Source organism: Megalops cyprinoides, chromosome 20 (assembly GCF_013368585.1).
Source record: "Megalops cyprinoides isolate fMegCyp1 chromosome 20, fMegCyp1.pri, whole genome shotgun sequence".
Lineage (NCBI taxonomy): Eukaryota > Metazoa > Chordata > Actinopteri > Elopiformes > Megalopidae > Megalops > Megalops cyprinoides.
Genome location: NC_050602.1, coordinates 27,545,001 through 27,562,580, shown reverse-complemented (window position 1 = coordinate 27,562,580; position 17,580 = coordinate 27,545,001). Strand labels below are relative to the sequence as shown.

General features: G+C 48.2%; 1 protein-coding gene across 1 annotated transcript; it reads right to left on the bottom strand.

Moving 5' to 3' along the window:
• Positions 1 to 9,120: 9,120 nt before the first annotated feature.
• Positions 9,121 to 14,814, bottom strand: plvapa (plasmalemma vesicle associated protein a). The gene is made up of 6 exons (XM_036554430.1): positions 14,125 to 14,814; positions 13,292 to 13,370; positions 12,205 to 12,920; positions 10,603 to 10,852; positions 10,359 to 10,413; positions 9,121 to 9,411 (listed from the first exon to the last, which is right to left on the bottom strand). The coding sequence occupies exons 1-6, from the start codon at positions 14,509 to 14,511 to the stop codon at positions 9,399 to 9,401; spliced, it is 1,500 nt and encodes a 499-aa protein (XP_036410323.1). The 5' UTR covers positions 14,512 to 14,814; the 3' UTR covers positions 9,121 to 9,398.
• Between the last annotated feature and the right edge of the window lie 2,766 nt (positions 14,815 to 17,580).

Sequence of the window (17,580 nt, the reverse complement as noted above, 5' to 3'; positions counted from 1 at the left end):
ATCCGCTTCCTGTTCCTGCCGTCTGAGAGGACATGACTGGGAGACATTTGACATGTAACTTGTGCCAGGTGTGATGGCGAGAGTACTGCCACTGGAACTCATAGCACCCCTAAAGTAAGCCTTCCTCTGGCTCGTGGGGTGTAGTCATACTCCGGCCAATCAGAGCTGAGGCAGGCTGGAGTTCCGTGGGGGGCGTGGCCTCCCTCTCAGCTGCTGCACGGCTACAGGTGCCTGGGGGAGCTGCAGGGCCCAGCAGCACCTGCCTCCCGCACAGGGGCGGGGCCTGCTCCGGGGGCGAGCACCTCGAGTCCGGCCTTTCGCTGGAGACCCTGATCGGTGCCGCTGCTCACTGCCGCTGATCACTGCTCTGGTCTTCAGCTGCGTTTTCTTGTCTGCCGTGTGCTGTGTCAGTCACAGGCCACTGAGTCACAGCCAGCAGCGAGTCACAGTCCTGCCTCCGCGCCGTCTTAAAGCATCCTCTCTGCTGAAGAGATGCGCTGTCAGCTCTCCTTTAAAACGGTGAAAGCGCAGTCATTTCCAGAGGTGAAGGAATTCTTTCAGGCTCAGTCTATTGCAGAAAATAGAAAATAAAAAATTGACAAACGGAAAAAAATTCCTTGGTTTTATAAGCTGCATTTCTCCCCTGGTTTACTGTCAGCTTGAAGTCAAAGCAAGATGTTTTATTATAATATGCTGGAATATTTCTGCCTTTCTGCCACATTCATAATCTGTCAAACGTAAAGTAAATGCAAATATGAGTGAGTGCTGGTAGGACCCAGCGCAGGTCCTGTGCTGTGCTGCTGTGATCTGGCAGCAGCCGCCATGTTGGCTCAGTGTTCCTGTGGCGGCAGCCGCCATGTCGGCTCAGTGTTCCTGTGGCGGCAGCCGCCATGTTGGCTCAGTGTTCCTGTGACGGCAGCCGCCATGTTGGCTCAATATTCCTGCCTCCTCTTCATGCCCTGAGCTCCTGCTGCTGAGGTGTGATCAGGCTTGAAGCATATCTCTCACCTGAGCAGGATCGCACTCTTAACATGTGTTGGGCTGTAAATACACAGATGTACAGGTAGAAGTGCTGACACCGTAACCGCACACACCTTTAGCTGCTGCTACATGTGTTTTTAAATATCCTCTGTAAAACTCATTTTTTATGATGTTTTTCTGAAGTGCTGTGTGACAGCAGCGTTCCCTCGCTGAAGGGGTGACGTGTAAAGGTCACCCAGGGCTGTTTTCTGTGGAAATAACCCCCAGGGATCACGCTTGTTTTGGGGTTGGCAGGCGGTTCCAAATGTGCCCTGCATGGTCTCTGTGTGAACCTCGTTCATCCAGCAAAACGTCTCCCACGCACTCTCCTACCAGAAATGATAATTATACAGCAAATTGTACTCATCTTTTCGAAGAAGAGTGTCCTTTGGTGTAAGCAGGCAGTAACTCAATCCAGTAACCCTCCATAAAGTGATAAGCGTTTAGCTGCTTTTGCTGTGCACTTGTACTGGGTGTGTTCTGGGGAGGAGCAGAGGCCTTACATGACGCGACTGGCCGCCGCTGCAGAATGCACAGTCTCCTGATCATATCACTGTTCACTGATGGACCCTTTAACACAGTGCATCTGGGGGGTTGGTGCACAGTGCTTGTGCAAAGTTCCAAGGACTGTCAAAAACAAACGGGCACAGCTGGATTCACAGAACGCCCTGAGCTGGGGCAGCTGGATTCACAGAACGCCCTGAGCTGGGGCACAGCTGGATTCACAGAACGCCCTGAGCTGGGGCACAGCTGGATTCACAGAACGCCCTGAGCTGGGGAAGCTGGATTCACAGAACACCCTGAGCTGGAGATTGTAGGTGCAGATCTCAGTGTGTGATGCTGGTGCTTCTGAGTGTTTTACAGGTTGTGACCTTCCCTCTGCCTCTGATTGGCTCTGCACTAAGCGGTCAGGAGACCTCTGTGTAAATGGTGTGGTTCAGTGGACCTATGAATATGCAAACCCTGCCCTTTACCTGTCTCGGAACCTTTTCCCCGTCTGTGCTGGTCTGGGTGTAAAGTGATGGAACGTTGCTCTGAATAAAGCTGTTCTGGAACTGTACGGAACACCGTCTCGCTGTGTGTCGAGCTCCGAGATTCTGAAAAGCCACGATCCAGATTCCATCTCACTGCAGTGTGCTGAAGCAGGAGCTGCTCTCCTTTGATATGTTCATGACATCAGAGATGACATCATAAGCCCAGTGGTCGATGAAATTATCAGAAAATGTTCAGTAAGAGTTTTGAGAAAATTACACGAGTTCATTAACTGAATGTAAGGACAGTGCAGGTAGATTGAATCTGGAAAAGGACAATAACCCTTTATTAAAATATTAAAGGGAAAAGTTCGAAACACATTTAACAGATCTGGTCTAAACCCTTGTACGAGTAAGAAAGATCAATCAAGTGAGTTTCTATATATGTAATCATAATCATTCAAATTTTTATTTACACAACATCTTCAAAGCATTTATCTTATGTAAACATATTTTTGTTAATGTTGTGGGGTGAACAGAAAGCATTTTATTGTGTTTAATCACTGACTTTGCAGTGTAAAGCATTGTGTTTAATCACTCACTTTGGGGTATTTAATGATCGGGTAACATCAGATGACATACCACAATCTAAATACTATATTGAAAAATATTTCTACTTCTATTTTTTAGCATACTGTAAACATAGCATAATGCCAAAACTCTTCTGTTTGTGACCTTGTGACCAGGGGGTTATGCTAGGTGCACAACCTCTGCTCAGAGTGCTGCTGCAGTGGATTTACCACTAGAGGGCGCTGCCACTGCATTGTGTTTGCCACTAGAGGGCGCTGCTGCATACTAATACTTATGCATGTAGAAATGAACCCCCCGGGATCACAGCTCTCGGGCACTAGGAGTGGAAACTGTGAGACATTTCTCTTTCTCTTCTGTTCATTGGTCTGGCAGTATTCATCAGGCTTGCCTTACACAGCTACAATTTACACCTAGTTATTATTTAACCCTCATTGTATGTGCTTACCCACAGCAAATTACAGCTCCATCATGGCATGACTTGTACATACGTTTTGAAAGAGGCCATTGATACAGAAACAGAAGTTAAAAATCAGTGATAGAGGACTATCAAGCTAAACCTAAATGGCCAGATAAACATTCATCCAGTTGAACATGCAACTGAAAAGATCATTAAAAATTTCAGCGTGTAGAATACCAAAGAACTGTGTCTTGCATCATGCTTAAAAACCTTGTTTTGCACAGATTTCCAACACTGCCTCTGGCGTCTGTGCTGAGGGGTGTTGGGGAGTAGGGTGCGTGTGCACAGGTGGGTAACGCTTTGCCTGTACGCATCACCGGATCTTCATCATGCTGCTCCAATGAGGTGCCTACCTGGCCACACAGCAGAATTACAGGCCCATCCAGAGGCAGGTGCCAGAGGTGCTTCTGTTTTCCCATCCCGAGGCGAACTCAAGGTGAGCTCGTTTACTGTAAGGAGAATGCAGAATGCATTCTGGGATGTGAATACAGGTGACTGTGTGCTTGAGGTAGTCTATAGGAGTCTATATTACACCAGAGCAGATTAAGGCTTCATGAACTGCTTTATTTCAAAGGAATCAAAAAACTTTGTCCTGTGCAGCAGAACACTTTGATCTGATTTGATCACACGCTTTGCAGCCTGTAATTCACTGAAAAGCTGCTGCATCTGGCTGTAGCCACTCCAGCTGAGCACATAATCAGGTAACTGATTAAGCTGTTGTAACCAAATAACGATGCTGAAACGTACTGGTTGAACATAATTCCCTTGGTTTTTGTTTTTTCCCCACTGTAGGGGCCTTTGGTAATACTGTTGCTCCGCTCCATTCTGGGGTTCACAAACCCTCATTTCAGGTGTGTTCGCAGTGATGTGCAGTGTCCCCTCTGCAGGATGATAGCCCTCTGTGATCAGTGCTGCCCCCTGCTGTCCGCCCCATGTATCGATAGTGCAGGGTGTTTGTGACGAAGCCGCTTGCGTGGCTCGCGGTGCCGCCATGTGCCGTGTCTGTCCCGCCGCGGCGGGGGGGGGGAGCAGGCGACAGGACGTCCTGGCCTGGGTGCGAGCCAGGCAGCTCTGGCTCTGCCGAGACGCCACGGGGACCGCTGGGTGCGGAGTGATGTCCGTCCAGGGCCGCCCGCAGGAATCAAACTCCTTAAAGGTCACACAGCATTGCTCACTGAGAAGAATGAGAGCAGGGCAGAGTGCTGGGCTGGGCCTGCCAGGAATCTCAACCCTGCCAGCACTCGCTGTGTCTGTGTGACAGGAAAACAGACGTAAATCAAAGCCAACTGTGTGACCTCTTTCCTGGAGGCAGCAGTGTCTGTCAGCAGTGTCTGTCACAGATCAGCTCCCTCCCAAGCACTGACACTACCTTATTTTACCACTAGATGGCAAAAAGCCAGCATAGAACTGGAGCTGCAGGTCTGGGCCTGGTTTCCCCATAGTGTCTGAGGTTAAGAGGGGTTTTAAAGTGGCATTTAAAGAATTTCGACACACGTTTCCCTGAACAGCTCTTAGCGCGAAGACGTGCGTGATAATAAAGATCTTAATAGTTGCTATCATATGTTTCAGTGGTTTCCCCTCGGCTGAATTTCAGTCGTCTGCTCAAATCATTCATGTCATGAAGTCCCCAAGTCGGTTAGGCATTGCCCCAAAAGCACATCCATCTCTCAGTCTCCCTACCCACCATCACGGTCTTTAATCTGTCAAAAACATGTAAAACACTGAACCTATCTGTGCAGACAGTATATTATCTCTTGACTGACTTGTGACTTGGGTGAATACTTGCTCATATGTGCTCGTATGAATAGGTGGGTCACAGTAGTACAGTGACCCAGGGTTCAGCTCTGGCCCTGTCTGTGTAGGCTTTGCATCCTCTCCTACTGTCTGTGAAGGCTTTCTCTGGGCGTTTTAGTTTTCTTGCTGTGCAGGTTAGATACCCTCATCCTGTGTACATGCATTCATGTGTTTGTGTGTGTGTTCATGTGTGTGCGCATGTATGTGGTGTGCTGTTCGTGTGCGTGTGTGTGTGCTCATGTGTGTGCGCACGTATGTGGTGTGCTGTGTGTGTGTGTTCACGTATGTGGTATGCTGTGTGTGTGTGTGTTCATGTATGTGGTGTGCTGTGTGTGTGTGTGTGTGTTCATGTATGTGATGTGCTGTGTGTGTGTTTGTGTGTGTGTGTTTGTGTGTGTGCGCATGTATCTGGTGTGCTGTATGTGTTCGTGTGTGTGTGTGCTTGTGTGTGCTGTGTAGGGTGTGATCTGACCTCACGCCCCACCCCTCTCTGCAGAGCAGAGCAGGCAGCGGTAAAGGATGAGGACAGTGCTGAACGTGCTCTGTTCCCCCTGTTTCAGTCACTAAATGCTGGCTTTGAGGGGCCTGCAGGTCGAGGACCCAAACTCCAGCCTCTGGGCCTGGGGGGTGTTTGCCTGCTAATGTCTTTACCAGGCTGGCCCGCAGCGGCCGTGCAGAGCCGGTCCCAGAGGAAACGCAATCAGCTCTCATACAGCGGAGAAACGTCAGCGGCCAGAGACAAAGGGGGTCTGAGGTTTGCGACCCGGCCAGGAAGGAGCTCCTGATTGTTAGGGTCCGCTCCTCTTCTGCAGCACACCACCCCCCACCACTCCCTCCCGCCCCGCCGAGGGGGGGGGGACGCTCTCAGGGATTACCTTGGGGCAGAGGGCCTTAGAGGCTGTCCTGCAGAATGCCTGCTGGGCCTGGACTGAAGTGATGTCGTAACAGGAGAGCAGCAAGGTGAGGTGCAGCACAGGCAAAGCCATGCAGACCCCCCTCTTCCCAGCATGCACTGGGTGGTCCTGCAGGGGAAGCATCCATAACAAAAGCAATGCTCCCATACACTGACACACCTACAGCCTGGCATTCACACTGACACACCTACAGCCTGGCATTCACACTGACACACCTACAGCCTGGCATTCACACTGACACACCTACTGCCTGGCATTCACACTGACACACCTACTGCCTGGCATTCACACTGACACACCTACAGCCTGGCATTCACACTGACACACCTACAGCCTGGCATTCACACTGACACACCTACAGAGCCTGGCATTCACACTGACACACCTACAGCCTGGCATTCACACTGACACACCTACAGCCTGGTATTCACACTGACACACCTACAGCCTGGCATTCACACTGACACACCTACAGAGCCTGGCATTCACACTGACACACCTACTGCCTGGCATTCACACTGACACACCTACATCCTGGCATTCACACTGACACACCTACAGCCTGGTATTCACACTGACACACCTACATCCTGGCATTCACACTGACACACCTACAGAGCCTGGCATTCACACTGACACATCTACAGCCTGGCATTCACACTGACACACCTACAGAGCCTGGCATTCACACTGACACACCTACAGAGCCTGGCATTCACACTGACACACCTACTGCCTGGCATTCACACTGACACACCTACTGCCTGGCATTCACACTGACACACCTACAGAGCCTGGCATTCACACTGACACACCTACATCCTGGCATTCACACTGACACACCTACAGCCTGGCATTCACACTGACACACCTACAGAGCCTGGCATTCACACTGACACACCTACTGCCTGGCATTCACACTGACACACCTACATCCTGGCATTCACACTGACACACCTACTGCCTGGCATTCACACTGACACACCTACAGCCTGGCATTCACACTGACACACCTACTGCCTGGCATTCACACTGACACACCTACATCCTGGCATTCACACTGACACACCTACAGCCTGGCATTCACACTGACACACCTACAGCCTGGCATTCACACTGACACACCTACATCCTGGCATTCACACTGACACACCTACAGAGCCTGGCATTCACACTGACACATCTACAGCCTGGCATTCACACTGACACACCTACAGAGCCTGGCATTCACACTGACACACCTACAGAGCCTGGCATTCACACTGGCACATCTACAGTGTCATACTACAAGCCCCATAGTGCACTGCAGTGAAGCGAGGCCTGAACAGGCTATGAAATGCATTCCTCTTGGATCATCAGGGAGAGTTGGTTCTGGCGTAATGCAGTTATTATATTTACATTAACATGTGCTGTGGAGCCCAAACAGGAAGCCATTACAGCATTCTGAGACCCTGGCGGTTCGGCCGTGACCTCGGAGGGTCAGAGATGATGGGCGGTTTGTTGCCTCGTCGGCGCCTCTCAGAGGCTGCTCTGGAAAAGCCATTGTGCTGCAGCTATGAGCTGCCCTCTCAGCTTTGCCATTCAAACACCCTGATATGAAGGCAGGGCTGCCTGTGCAGGACCAACACCCACACACTCATTCAAGCCTTGATTAAATATTTACCTGACCGTCTCGCCCCCCCACCCCCTCCCTTCCCTGGTCGAGCAGCAGGAAGGGCGATCCCTCTGAGGCCCTCCTCTGAGTGTTTGTGTAATGGGAGGCAGTGTATCAGAGAGGGCCTGCCCTCACCCTGAGGCTGGGCCAGGCTGCTCATTCTGAGGTGTATCTGTAAGCTGAGGGGTTCAGTGCTGTGCAACTAAGTGTGATGGGGAGGGCCAGTGCCCCCCCCCCCACACCCCCGCCCCGCCTCGCCCGAGCCCCGGGGTTACTCAGGGTCAGCCAGACGTCTGACTGTACCGGGTGGGAAACGCTGTGTTTAACAGGATATCCTGAGAGCTGGACAGGAGGTTTCTCCACCTGACTGCTGCATGCTTCTGAAGGTACCTCGGTTTGTTCTATGAGAAACCAAATTTTACATTTCCATTTCATCTTTTAGTAGATGCTCTTATCCAGAGTGACTTTCCAAAGAGCGTGAACGTAGGTTAGGCTAAGAGACGGTATTAAAGTCCAGGGAAAATGCCTGGCTGGACAGAGTGACAGTTCATGATTCTGCCTTCCAGCAGTTACTGCTTCGGTGTGTGTTTGGTACAACTGAACACTCTCTCTGAGGTTCAGTATCAGATCATTTCCAAAACAAAATGTACATGAATGTCAAGCTCTGCGCTCCACGGCTTTCTAACTGTACGCATGTGAAAAGGCCTTCTTCTGTGCCCAGGCCCTCCTCCGGAGAGCCCAACCCTCCATGTGCTCCTCTTCCATGATGCCGTTCATCATGCTCACGCACTCGAGGGCCGCGCCCTCCCGACGGGTCGTGTTTGTTTGTGATCGGGTGATGCAGTGTGGGAAGGAAGCCGTGCTGGAATGTGGCGGGTTCAAATCCCAGGCCGATGCTCTGAAGCAGGAGGAACGCACAGCTGTTGAAGTGCACAGGCTGCGCTGTAACCTGCAGAAGCCGCTCTGCATGAAGCCATGTGCCCCCCAGCGTCACACGCGCAGCCTCACGTGCCCGCGCGGATTTTGGGTAAGGGAACCTACGGCAGCTCCCTCCACCCCGAGGTCCCGGCAGAGTGAGGGTGACCTGCCGGGATCGAGTTTTACACAGTGACTCTTCTGATTTCATCACAGGGCGTTACTGTACACGAGGAAACGTGGTTTATAAGGCGAAGGTAGACCTGCTTCCAGCTGTGGTTTCCCATAACAGCCAGAGCTGTCTGGCTGCTCCGTGCTGATAGTGTGTTTGTGCCAGTGGGGGGGGGGGGGGGGGGGGGGGGGGCATGCGGGTCTCATGTTTTTTGTAGTAGTATTTTATTTTTAAGATGCAATGATCACAATTGAGAGATGTTGTAAAGTAGCCAAGGTTATTGTGAGGACCGAGCTGGCCAGCGGATGCAGAGTGGGTCTGAGAGAGCCCCGTTCCCGTCCGGCTCGCTCCCCGCCCCTGCCCCCCTGCCCCCCCGCCCCCCTTTCCTGCGTATATATGCGTTTTTCTCATTGTTTTTCTCTGTAAACACCGGCATTCACTCCCATGGCCTGGCCACAGGCTGGCAGATAAACATAAACACACTGTTCTGTTCTGATCCGACGGGTCTGCCAGAACTCCGCTGCCATGTTCGGGGGGGGTGACTGACTGTCGAGCTGCTCTCACAGGAGCTGGGGATTACGCCTGCATGTTTCTCTGCTGAAAGTGAGGGAAATCAGCACTGCCAACACAAGTTTCCCATAATAAAAATACACTTCTTTTTATACAATTATATACATCAAATACATTTCTGTTTACAATATGTAGTTGTTTAAGTTGTTTGTTAAGTTATATGAGTCTTGCATGCATTTACAGAGGGCCGTGTAGGAAGCAGTAGGAGGTTTTTCAGTCCCTTCAGTTGAAAGTTCTGGAAGACCAGCGATGATGGCGTGATGCTCAGCGGTGGGGGGGTGGGGGGCCGCTAAGAGCCGCATGAGCTGGTTCTTCATTTTGTGTGACGCGACTCCTGGAATTACCCTGACACTCTGCAAATAAACACAGATGAGCAGGAAATGAAACTCTTGTCATTTAAGGTCATTTTTCTTCACGGTTCATGTGCTGTTGAGCATTCCACCATTGTGAATTGGACAGGAATTTGTCACATAAATCATTCTCTTCTGTTCCTTACTTTCAGTTTAGCTACACAATGCACAGATCTCTGCCAAATCTTAAGTGGGATAATGAAGTTGGGATTTTTTAAAGAGATAACTGGGATATCTGGAAACAGTAAAGCACATCGCTTCACATCACACAAACAGATAGGAGACAAACGGCAGAAGTCTGAGGAAAACATACCTTTGAGAAAGTGGCTCACAGCTTGAGATCCACCCCTAAAGTTTCCCTGTGTTTATATATGTGTCGTTGCAATAGCCTACAGTACGTTTGCTGTACTGACACATGTATGTAATATGAACTGGATCGTGTTTGAAGATATCTGAAAGCTCCTCTTCCTCTCTGTGTGAAATTGCAAAGCTGGCTTATACAGCTCCAGAGCTCTACGGCCACAGGAGGGACAGCCTGGCTGAAAATAAGATATGCTCAGAGACTGTGTCGCTTTACAAAGTAAGGTTACCCATGTACTAGCCACTCTGTCTCACAAAAAATCACAATTTTGATTTATTATTCCTCATATTTAAGACTTGACATATTGTTGAACGCAGCATAATGGTGTTCTGAGGACTCTGTAGAGCAATCAAGTCCAAATCGATACTTTGGCAGTCTGCCAGTGAATATATATTTGAGGTACTTATCTTGCTTGTTAATGCTATGGTAATTTGTTAATATTGTCTGAAATACAATACAAATGTTCTGGGGTTGCTTAGTTTCTCTACAAAACCTAATGGTGCATGTTTTGCATTTAGTAGAACAGGGCGAAAAATAAAGAGTGAAAGTCAGATGTTGAGTGTTGAGTGGAAGCCCCACCCACACTCACCCAGAGCCCTTGTTTGCCATCTCCTGCAGCTCCTTCACATGCCTCATCACCGGGTCTGCAGGATGAGACGGAAAACAATCACTATATATACACATATATACACACATACGCACACATCATTATATATACATATATAAGCATACATATATACACAAATGCACATACACACCCTCAAACTCTATACACACTCACACAGTCACACACACCCAGAAACACAGACGCTGATTCACGTTAAACATCATACCGGGGTTTACTGCACCCGTTCCTGTTTTGGTTAAATCCAGGAAGTTAGGTAGATTGGGTAGATTGGGTAGACTGGGGCCTGTGATGCTCGATCCTGGCTTAACCCCCCCTGGGGTGTATATTCCCAGCAGAGGGTTCCCTGGCTTGACACCCCCTGCCCCACCCACAGAAGTACTGCCCGGTCTGGAGAAAGGATTTTGTACGTTGGACGTCCCTCCAGGGAACTGCATGGGGAATTTCAGCGCAGGTTGCTGGAAAACAGTTTTAAGAGGACATATGACTCTGGATTTGTCATAGAAAACACAAGGGTCACCATTTTTAATTTCCCTGTAATTACAATGAATATTTTATTAACTGCATCCCGCTGATAAGACACATTAGTGGTTCTGACACTTGTGAGTTAGATTTTTGACCCCCACCCACCCCAGCAGTATTGGTCATTCAGAATGATCATTCAGATCATTCATCTGTAGTGGGGTGTGGAGATTGAGGTGATTAATGGAGAAAGTTTACTTTGTGTTTAATTAACACTTTGGGTCACTGTCATGTTGGAAGTTTACAGCCAGGTGTCCACTCAGCTGAGCCTCCCAGCCCCACAGACGGACCGGGCTCTGGGCCAGAGCGGGCTGGTACACGCTGGATTCATGCCTCCCTTTGTCCTACCAAGCACTCCCGGACATCCTGCCCCTCCCTGCTTTTCTCAAATTAAGTTTACAAAAATAGCAAGAAGGAGCATGAAAAAAGGAGCGTGAAAGCTAGTAATTATTAATTACAGGACACTGGAGAACCAGCCTCATCAGATAGTCAAAACAAGACAGTGGAGGACCTGGTGGTGCCGCTAGTCAGGTATGCATAGAAAAGAGTCCCTTCATGTAACTGTTTCTTGTCTTACAGCAGAGTTAACTGCACTGTGTGAATGTGTTGATTCCCCCGGGGTATGAGAATAGAGATTTGCTCCTCTGAACCAGAACAAATGCTCCACCTGAGTTAATTCTTCAACAAACAGAAGGAGAAAAGAAGCAAGTATGATAAATGGTTATAGTAGAGAAATACAGAAACTCTAAAGGGGAAAATAAGGCCAAAGTTAAGTGAAGTGTCTGATCTGGTACCATCCCTGTGCGGATTTCATTTTCCCAGGTTTGGTTTGCTTCTTTGTGCTGGCAATGTAGCCTTCCACCTAACATGACACAAAAACACTTATTCCAGCATCCACACCAGAGATGGAAACCCATGGGACACTGCGTAACCTGTGGACTTTCTGTCTTCTAACAGGTGATGGTCCATTTCCTTCCCCTGAAATTCCCTCTGACTCCCTGCAGACATGACCTTTAACCTTTGATCAATATGAAACTTGCAGTTTCAGGGAACACCTCGTTCTCATGTAGACTTTTCTGGAAGGATCTGGCATGGGGAGCGCAGTGGGTACAGCAGAATGGTAAATACCAGTTTGTTATCTAATGAAAAAAATGTGTGCGTGTGTGTGTATATGTGTATATGTATACGTGTGTGTGTGTGTGTGTGTATATATGTATATATGTGTGTGTGTGTGTGTGTGCGTGCGTGTGCGCGTGTGTGCGTGTGTGCGTGTGTGTGTCTCTCTTACCCTGCCGAGGCACTGTGCCAGTGAGGAGTTGAGGCCCTGGATGTTGCTGTTGAGCATGGCTATCTGGCTGTTCTTCACGGAGAGCATCTGCTCCTTCAGCTCCCTGTCCTCCCTGAGCTTCCTCTGCTCCCTCAGCAGCCTCTCCACCTCCTCATCGTTCTTCCTCTGCGCCTCCTGCAGCCTGCGGGCTCCCTCGGACGCCGCCGCGGTGCGGTTCTGCGTGCACCACAGCACATCCTCCTGCAGCAGCTGGTTTTGCACCTTCAGATGGCTGCTGTCCCCCTGGATCTGCGTCACCCTGTCCCCCACCACGTTCAGGTACGCCTGGAACTTGTTCTCCACCTCCCTGGACAGGCTGCTGCAGTTGGCGCGCATCTGGTCCAGCTGCTCCTTCTGCTTGTCGCAGGTGAGCTGGAAGGGGAAGACACTGGGGAACAGGCCGTCGATGCGGGTGAGGAAGGCCTTGGTGACGGACTGGATGCCCTCCAGCGACTTGACGAAGTCGTCCTTGCACTTGCGGCCGTACATCTCTAGCCGGCGCTCGAGCGCGGAGGCATTGCGCCGCAGCCCAATCACGTTCAGCCGGAGGTCGTCGCGGTCGCGCACGACCCGGTCCAGCTCCCAGCTGAGCCGTTGCACCGTCTGCGTGAAGTTGGTCTCCACCAGCCGCAGCATGGCCTCCAGCTGCTGGTTCCTGTTCTGCAGGCTGAATTTGTCTGGGAGAAAATTACACCGGTCTGATGACTGGGGCAGCAGTGTAGCATACTGGTAAGGAGCACAGCTTGTATCCCAAAGGTTACAAAGGAGCTGTGAGTAGCATGTACCCTGGACACTACAATATGAGAGAGATGCTCCCTTTTTGAAAACATGCGATATGCTCAGAGATATTGTATCTTTTAATAGGGTATTACAAAAGTGCAATAATGCCAGTAACAGCAGATGCATTCGGGTACAGAGAGAATCAGTCGCTCAAACCACAAAAAATATTATCGTCAATGAGCAATTTGGAAGCAGATTTTGCCTCCATCAAACAAAACTTGATGAGAACGGCAGGAGAATGACGCCGCAAAGCGCGTAAAATCCTTACCGTTTGTGGACACCTGAAGATTGGGCAGCGGAAAGGTGGGGAGGCGCGGCACTTTATTCTTCTCCATCTCGCACGTCACCTGTGAACAGGACCGTGCCACCGTCACACAAAGCCAGTAAAGTCATTATTTCTGCAAGTAAACCTCTTGTGTTAACAGTAGAGATCATATTGTTTTCGGAAATGAATGCCTGAATCCTGATGATAGCAGTTTGGTGTGCCTGACTCATGCAGATGAAAGCAGAAGACCTAGTCTGCGCTGTTTTTACAAGATCATTTTTCATCAATTGATTCTTCTTTCCGTTTTGATTCCCTTTTTTGTTTATCTATAATTTATTTTGAAAACCTCCCTCTACTTTATTTGCAATGTAAATGGAACGAAATGGATTTTAAAAGCTTAAATGTTGGAGCGGTAGCAAATACAATATGATCAACAACAAGCAGTGAGAGTAAACCTTACTGTTCAATGCGTTAATTGTCTACAACATTTAAAACAAATAAAAACGAAATTTCCGTCATCCACAAATTAAGAAACAGGGTGTTCCGTAAACCCCGGGGGCTACAGCTGGTTTCACTGATCAAATTCTCTCTTTTTTGGAAAATAGGAACCTCATCAACCCAGCATCAGACTGATAATAATCTTATGACTCGCACTACATACCGCTTATTTGATCGTGTTTTTAAAATCCTGGTATTTTCTGATTTTGAGCAAAAGCCTGGTAAACTTTTGAATCTGGTGCAATTAAATTACAATGCAAAATGTCCCTTCTTAATGTTACTTTGGTACTGTAATCACGATAAAGAATGAACTAAAAGGAATATTTGAAGTTTCTCACCAGTTTTAAGTTGAGAGACACGATGGCCGAGGCGGAGATATTGGCCAGTTCGCGCAGCCTCCTCAGGTCCTTGCCCTCTGACAGCAGCTTGGTCATGGTCTGGTTGAGCAGCTGCGTGAGGTTGCTGGTCTTTTGGCGCAGCATCTCGTTCTCCGCGTTGAGCGTTTCGAAGCTTTGGCCCAGGTCCTGCACCCGCTTCTCCTCGGAGGACTGCGCCGGCCTCCCGTACACCATGAAGAGCACCAGGCTGACGATGATGAGGGACTGAATCAGCGAGGAAAAGAAGAAGATGATCCGCATGTAGTAGCCGCAACTTTTACTCTTGGACCTGTGGATTTTTCTGGCGTCCATTCCAAACTTAGTCTGTGAGTAGCTACTGTTATACATGTTTGTCTGTGTCAGGGTTCAGTAGGGAAACAGTTGGACTTGACGGCTCAGATCAAGAGATGCTCCCTCTTTCAAAACTTTGTGGGACGGTTTTATCCCGGCAGAATCCCGCACCATGCACCTGCCTGTGCCCCTGCTGGTGGTGTACCCTACCACCACCGAATTTCTTAGGCGCAAACTGCACATTCAACAGAATCCGCAAAGTCGCACTGTTTATAAACGCAGCTCAGTAGCTACTTCCTATTCCTCGCTAGCACCGCCTCAAAACATCGTTCCAAGGGTTATGGTAACATCGTACCTCGGAGAACCGGGATGCGTGTGTGTGTGTGTGTGTGTGTGTGGGAGAGAGAGAGAGAGAGAGAGAGAGGGAGGGGGGGTATGCCTGGTGTTGCATTTTTTTCACCCCTTCACCCCCCCCCCCCCTTTTTGTGACAGGTATAACAATGTAGCCATTTTTAAACTCCATGTATTTTTCCATTGTGAACAGCTCTGACGCAGACTTAAGGAACATGATGTGATGCTCAGAATGTGTTTGTGAATACGAAGCCAAAGGCTACCGACGCGGTGGAAAACCAGCTGTGTTAATGAGTCAGGTGCCTGCATTCCGAACTCGTGATTGATCTTGGCCCGTTATGTTATGGCTTCACGTAGAAGCGCACAGATAGCCCTTTGTCGTGCGTTTTGCAGGGGGTGACTTCACACCTTTGAGAGAAACAATTGACTTGGAAGAAAGTTTTTTTTTAATGACCAGGCAAAAGATTTATAATATTAACTATAGTTTATGAGCCACAATACGGAAATGCCATTATCTTTTCATTTATGTTATGTATTGTTTTATCATTTTATTGAAGCGGGTGGCGTGAGCAGTGCTGAGCTCTGCCTTCTATGGTGTGTCACCGCAGTAGCGTTTGGACCCAGGCTGTCGGGACAGGTTATTATAGCGTTTATCTGTGATTCGCATCTGTGAGCTAGGGTTGTTATCCTGTTTAAGGAAGCTGAGCTTGGCACTGTAAACTGTTTATTTAATTTCAAACTTTGTATTCTTTGAAATGCTTTCCTCTGTCGTGCTTTTTTTATGTCTGAGTCATACGTAATATTCCACATTTTTAATACTCGTGTGCTGAGTAAAACATAGCGCTGTTCTGTGGTTATTTTACAGTTTGGGGACTGTTGGATACAGGTTATAGGTTATTATGCTGTTGAATCTTTTTGCATTATAGGTTATTGTACTGTCAGGTCCCTGACCTCATAGGTTATAGGTTATTATACTGTTGCATCCTTCCCCGCACTGTGGCTTTGATTGACAGTTGCTTGATCGCCCGTTAAGTGATCACAGTGAAGGAAACAGGAGGATGATCTGAGATGTGACCCTGGATCTGTCTGCGCTGAATAAAAATGAAGGATCAAGGATTTCTCTGATTCTCAGTAAACATACCATGAAGAATATATTTTTGTCCTGCACTAAGCTCACGATGAATGTCAGAAATGTAATTCTATTGAGATGTAATGAATTGAAATTGGTGTGTATGAATTTGTATTTATTTTTCCCCCATCTTAGTAATATCAAAGTTTTGTTGGAACATGATTGGATAGGTGTACAGTAATCAGACCTTTTAAAATAATTTTTAAAATTATTTTGTGTTCTACTGTTGTGTGTTCTTTTCAATATTTATTCGAGACTGAACAAATGTGAATACGAATATTCAGTATAAATTATTTCCATTTTTAAAGTCATGTATTAATATGATGGATTCTATCACTCCAACAGACTTTTCTTGACACTACAACAGCATGTAGGTTGCACTGTTCATCTGAAAGCAGAGGAAAGTCGTGATGAACCAAGCAATTTTCATTAACATTTTACCTCAGCATTACCACAGTGTAACTGTGATCACTGTGATCGACTGATTTTGGGCGATCCGCTGATCAGACACACCTCACACTGCACCGCTGCACCATTCGCCTTGGTTCATATTCCATAACCAGAGGGTCTGGACAGTGTTAATTCAGGACAAGTGACCTCTCCCCTGACGACGTGTGTAAATATAAAGGCAGATTACAGAGGGCAGAAAAGCCAAAGGGCAATAAGAGAGCCGTCCTTTGAGAGGACGAGTGAGATTTATTCCCAGCAGTTCCCCGGAGACGGCCGTTTGATCCTGGGCTGTTCCCAGGACACAGGCCGGGGTCACACGCCGCTTTCGGGGGGAGCTGTGAAGTGGGGCGATAAGGAGATCCAAGGGTTTTCCCGCCAACCATTGTGTCTCTGCCAGTGCACCTCTCCAGGAAACTGTAACTCATGGAGGCATTTTAAAGTGACAAACTGAAGAACCGTCCGGACCCGCTTTACATAAACTCCAGAACAAAAGGAGGAAATAGCACATGTGTACCTGCACGAGTGCCGGTCCTGCTGTAGCCAGCGCTGCTTTCTCCTAATCACTGTCAGATAACCTCCTTCACTCAGCACAGCCAGCGGTGCTTTCCCCTAATCGCTGTCAGATAACCTCCTTCACTTGGAAGTCCAGCATGTGTTTTCTTCCATGATTTAGGCCTCAGATGCCTGCCACACATTGTTATTCTCTGACAGAATAGTTTTTGTGGCTGTTGGCATGGTTTATTTGGTGAGGTTAAATGGTAGTTAAAAGAAAAAGACAAGAAAACAGTGAACTCTGAAGATAGAGAACAATAGTAATTTAATATCAGTAAAATGATTATATCCATAATAGGCTACTGTGTGGAAAAAAAGTATGGGGCTGGCACAACGTTATTAAAGCACATTTTCAACAGTGGGCTCTCAGATTGACCACTTAATAGTGCATACCGCCACCTGGTGGTGAAAGCATTAACAACACATTTCAGCTTTCACACTCATTTGACTTACTTTCTTATTGTATAATGTACATTCATTGTCCTTTGCAACAATGCTGTTGCAGTTCTTTGAAATGATCATCGTTTCCCTGCTGAGATGTATATCAAAACAAAGATATTTAAATAAACATGGGGAGGACAGTGAAGACAGATCTGCTGACCACAGTACAGAGAGGGCTTCTGCTAATCCGGCTTTGAATTATT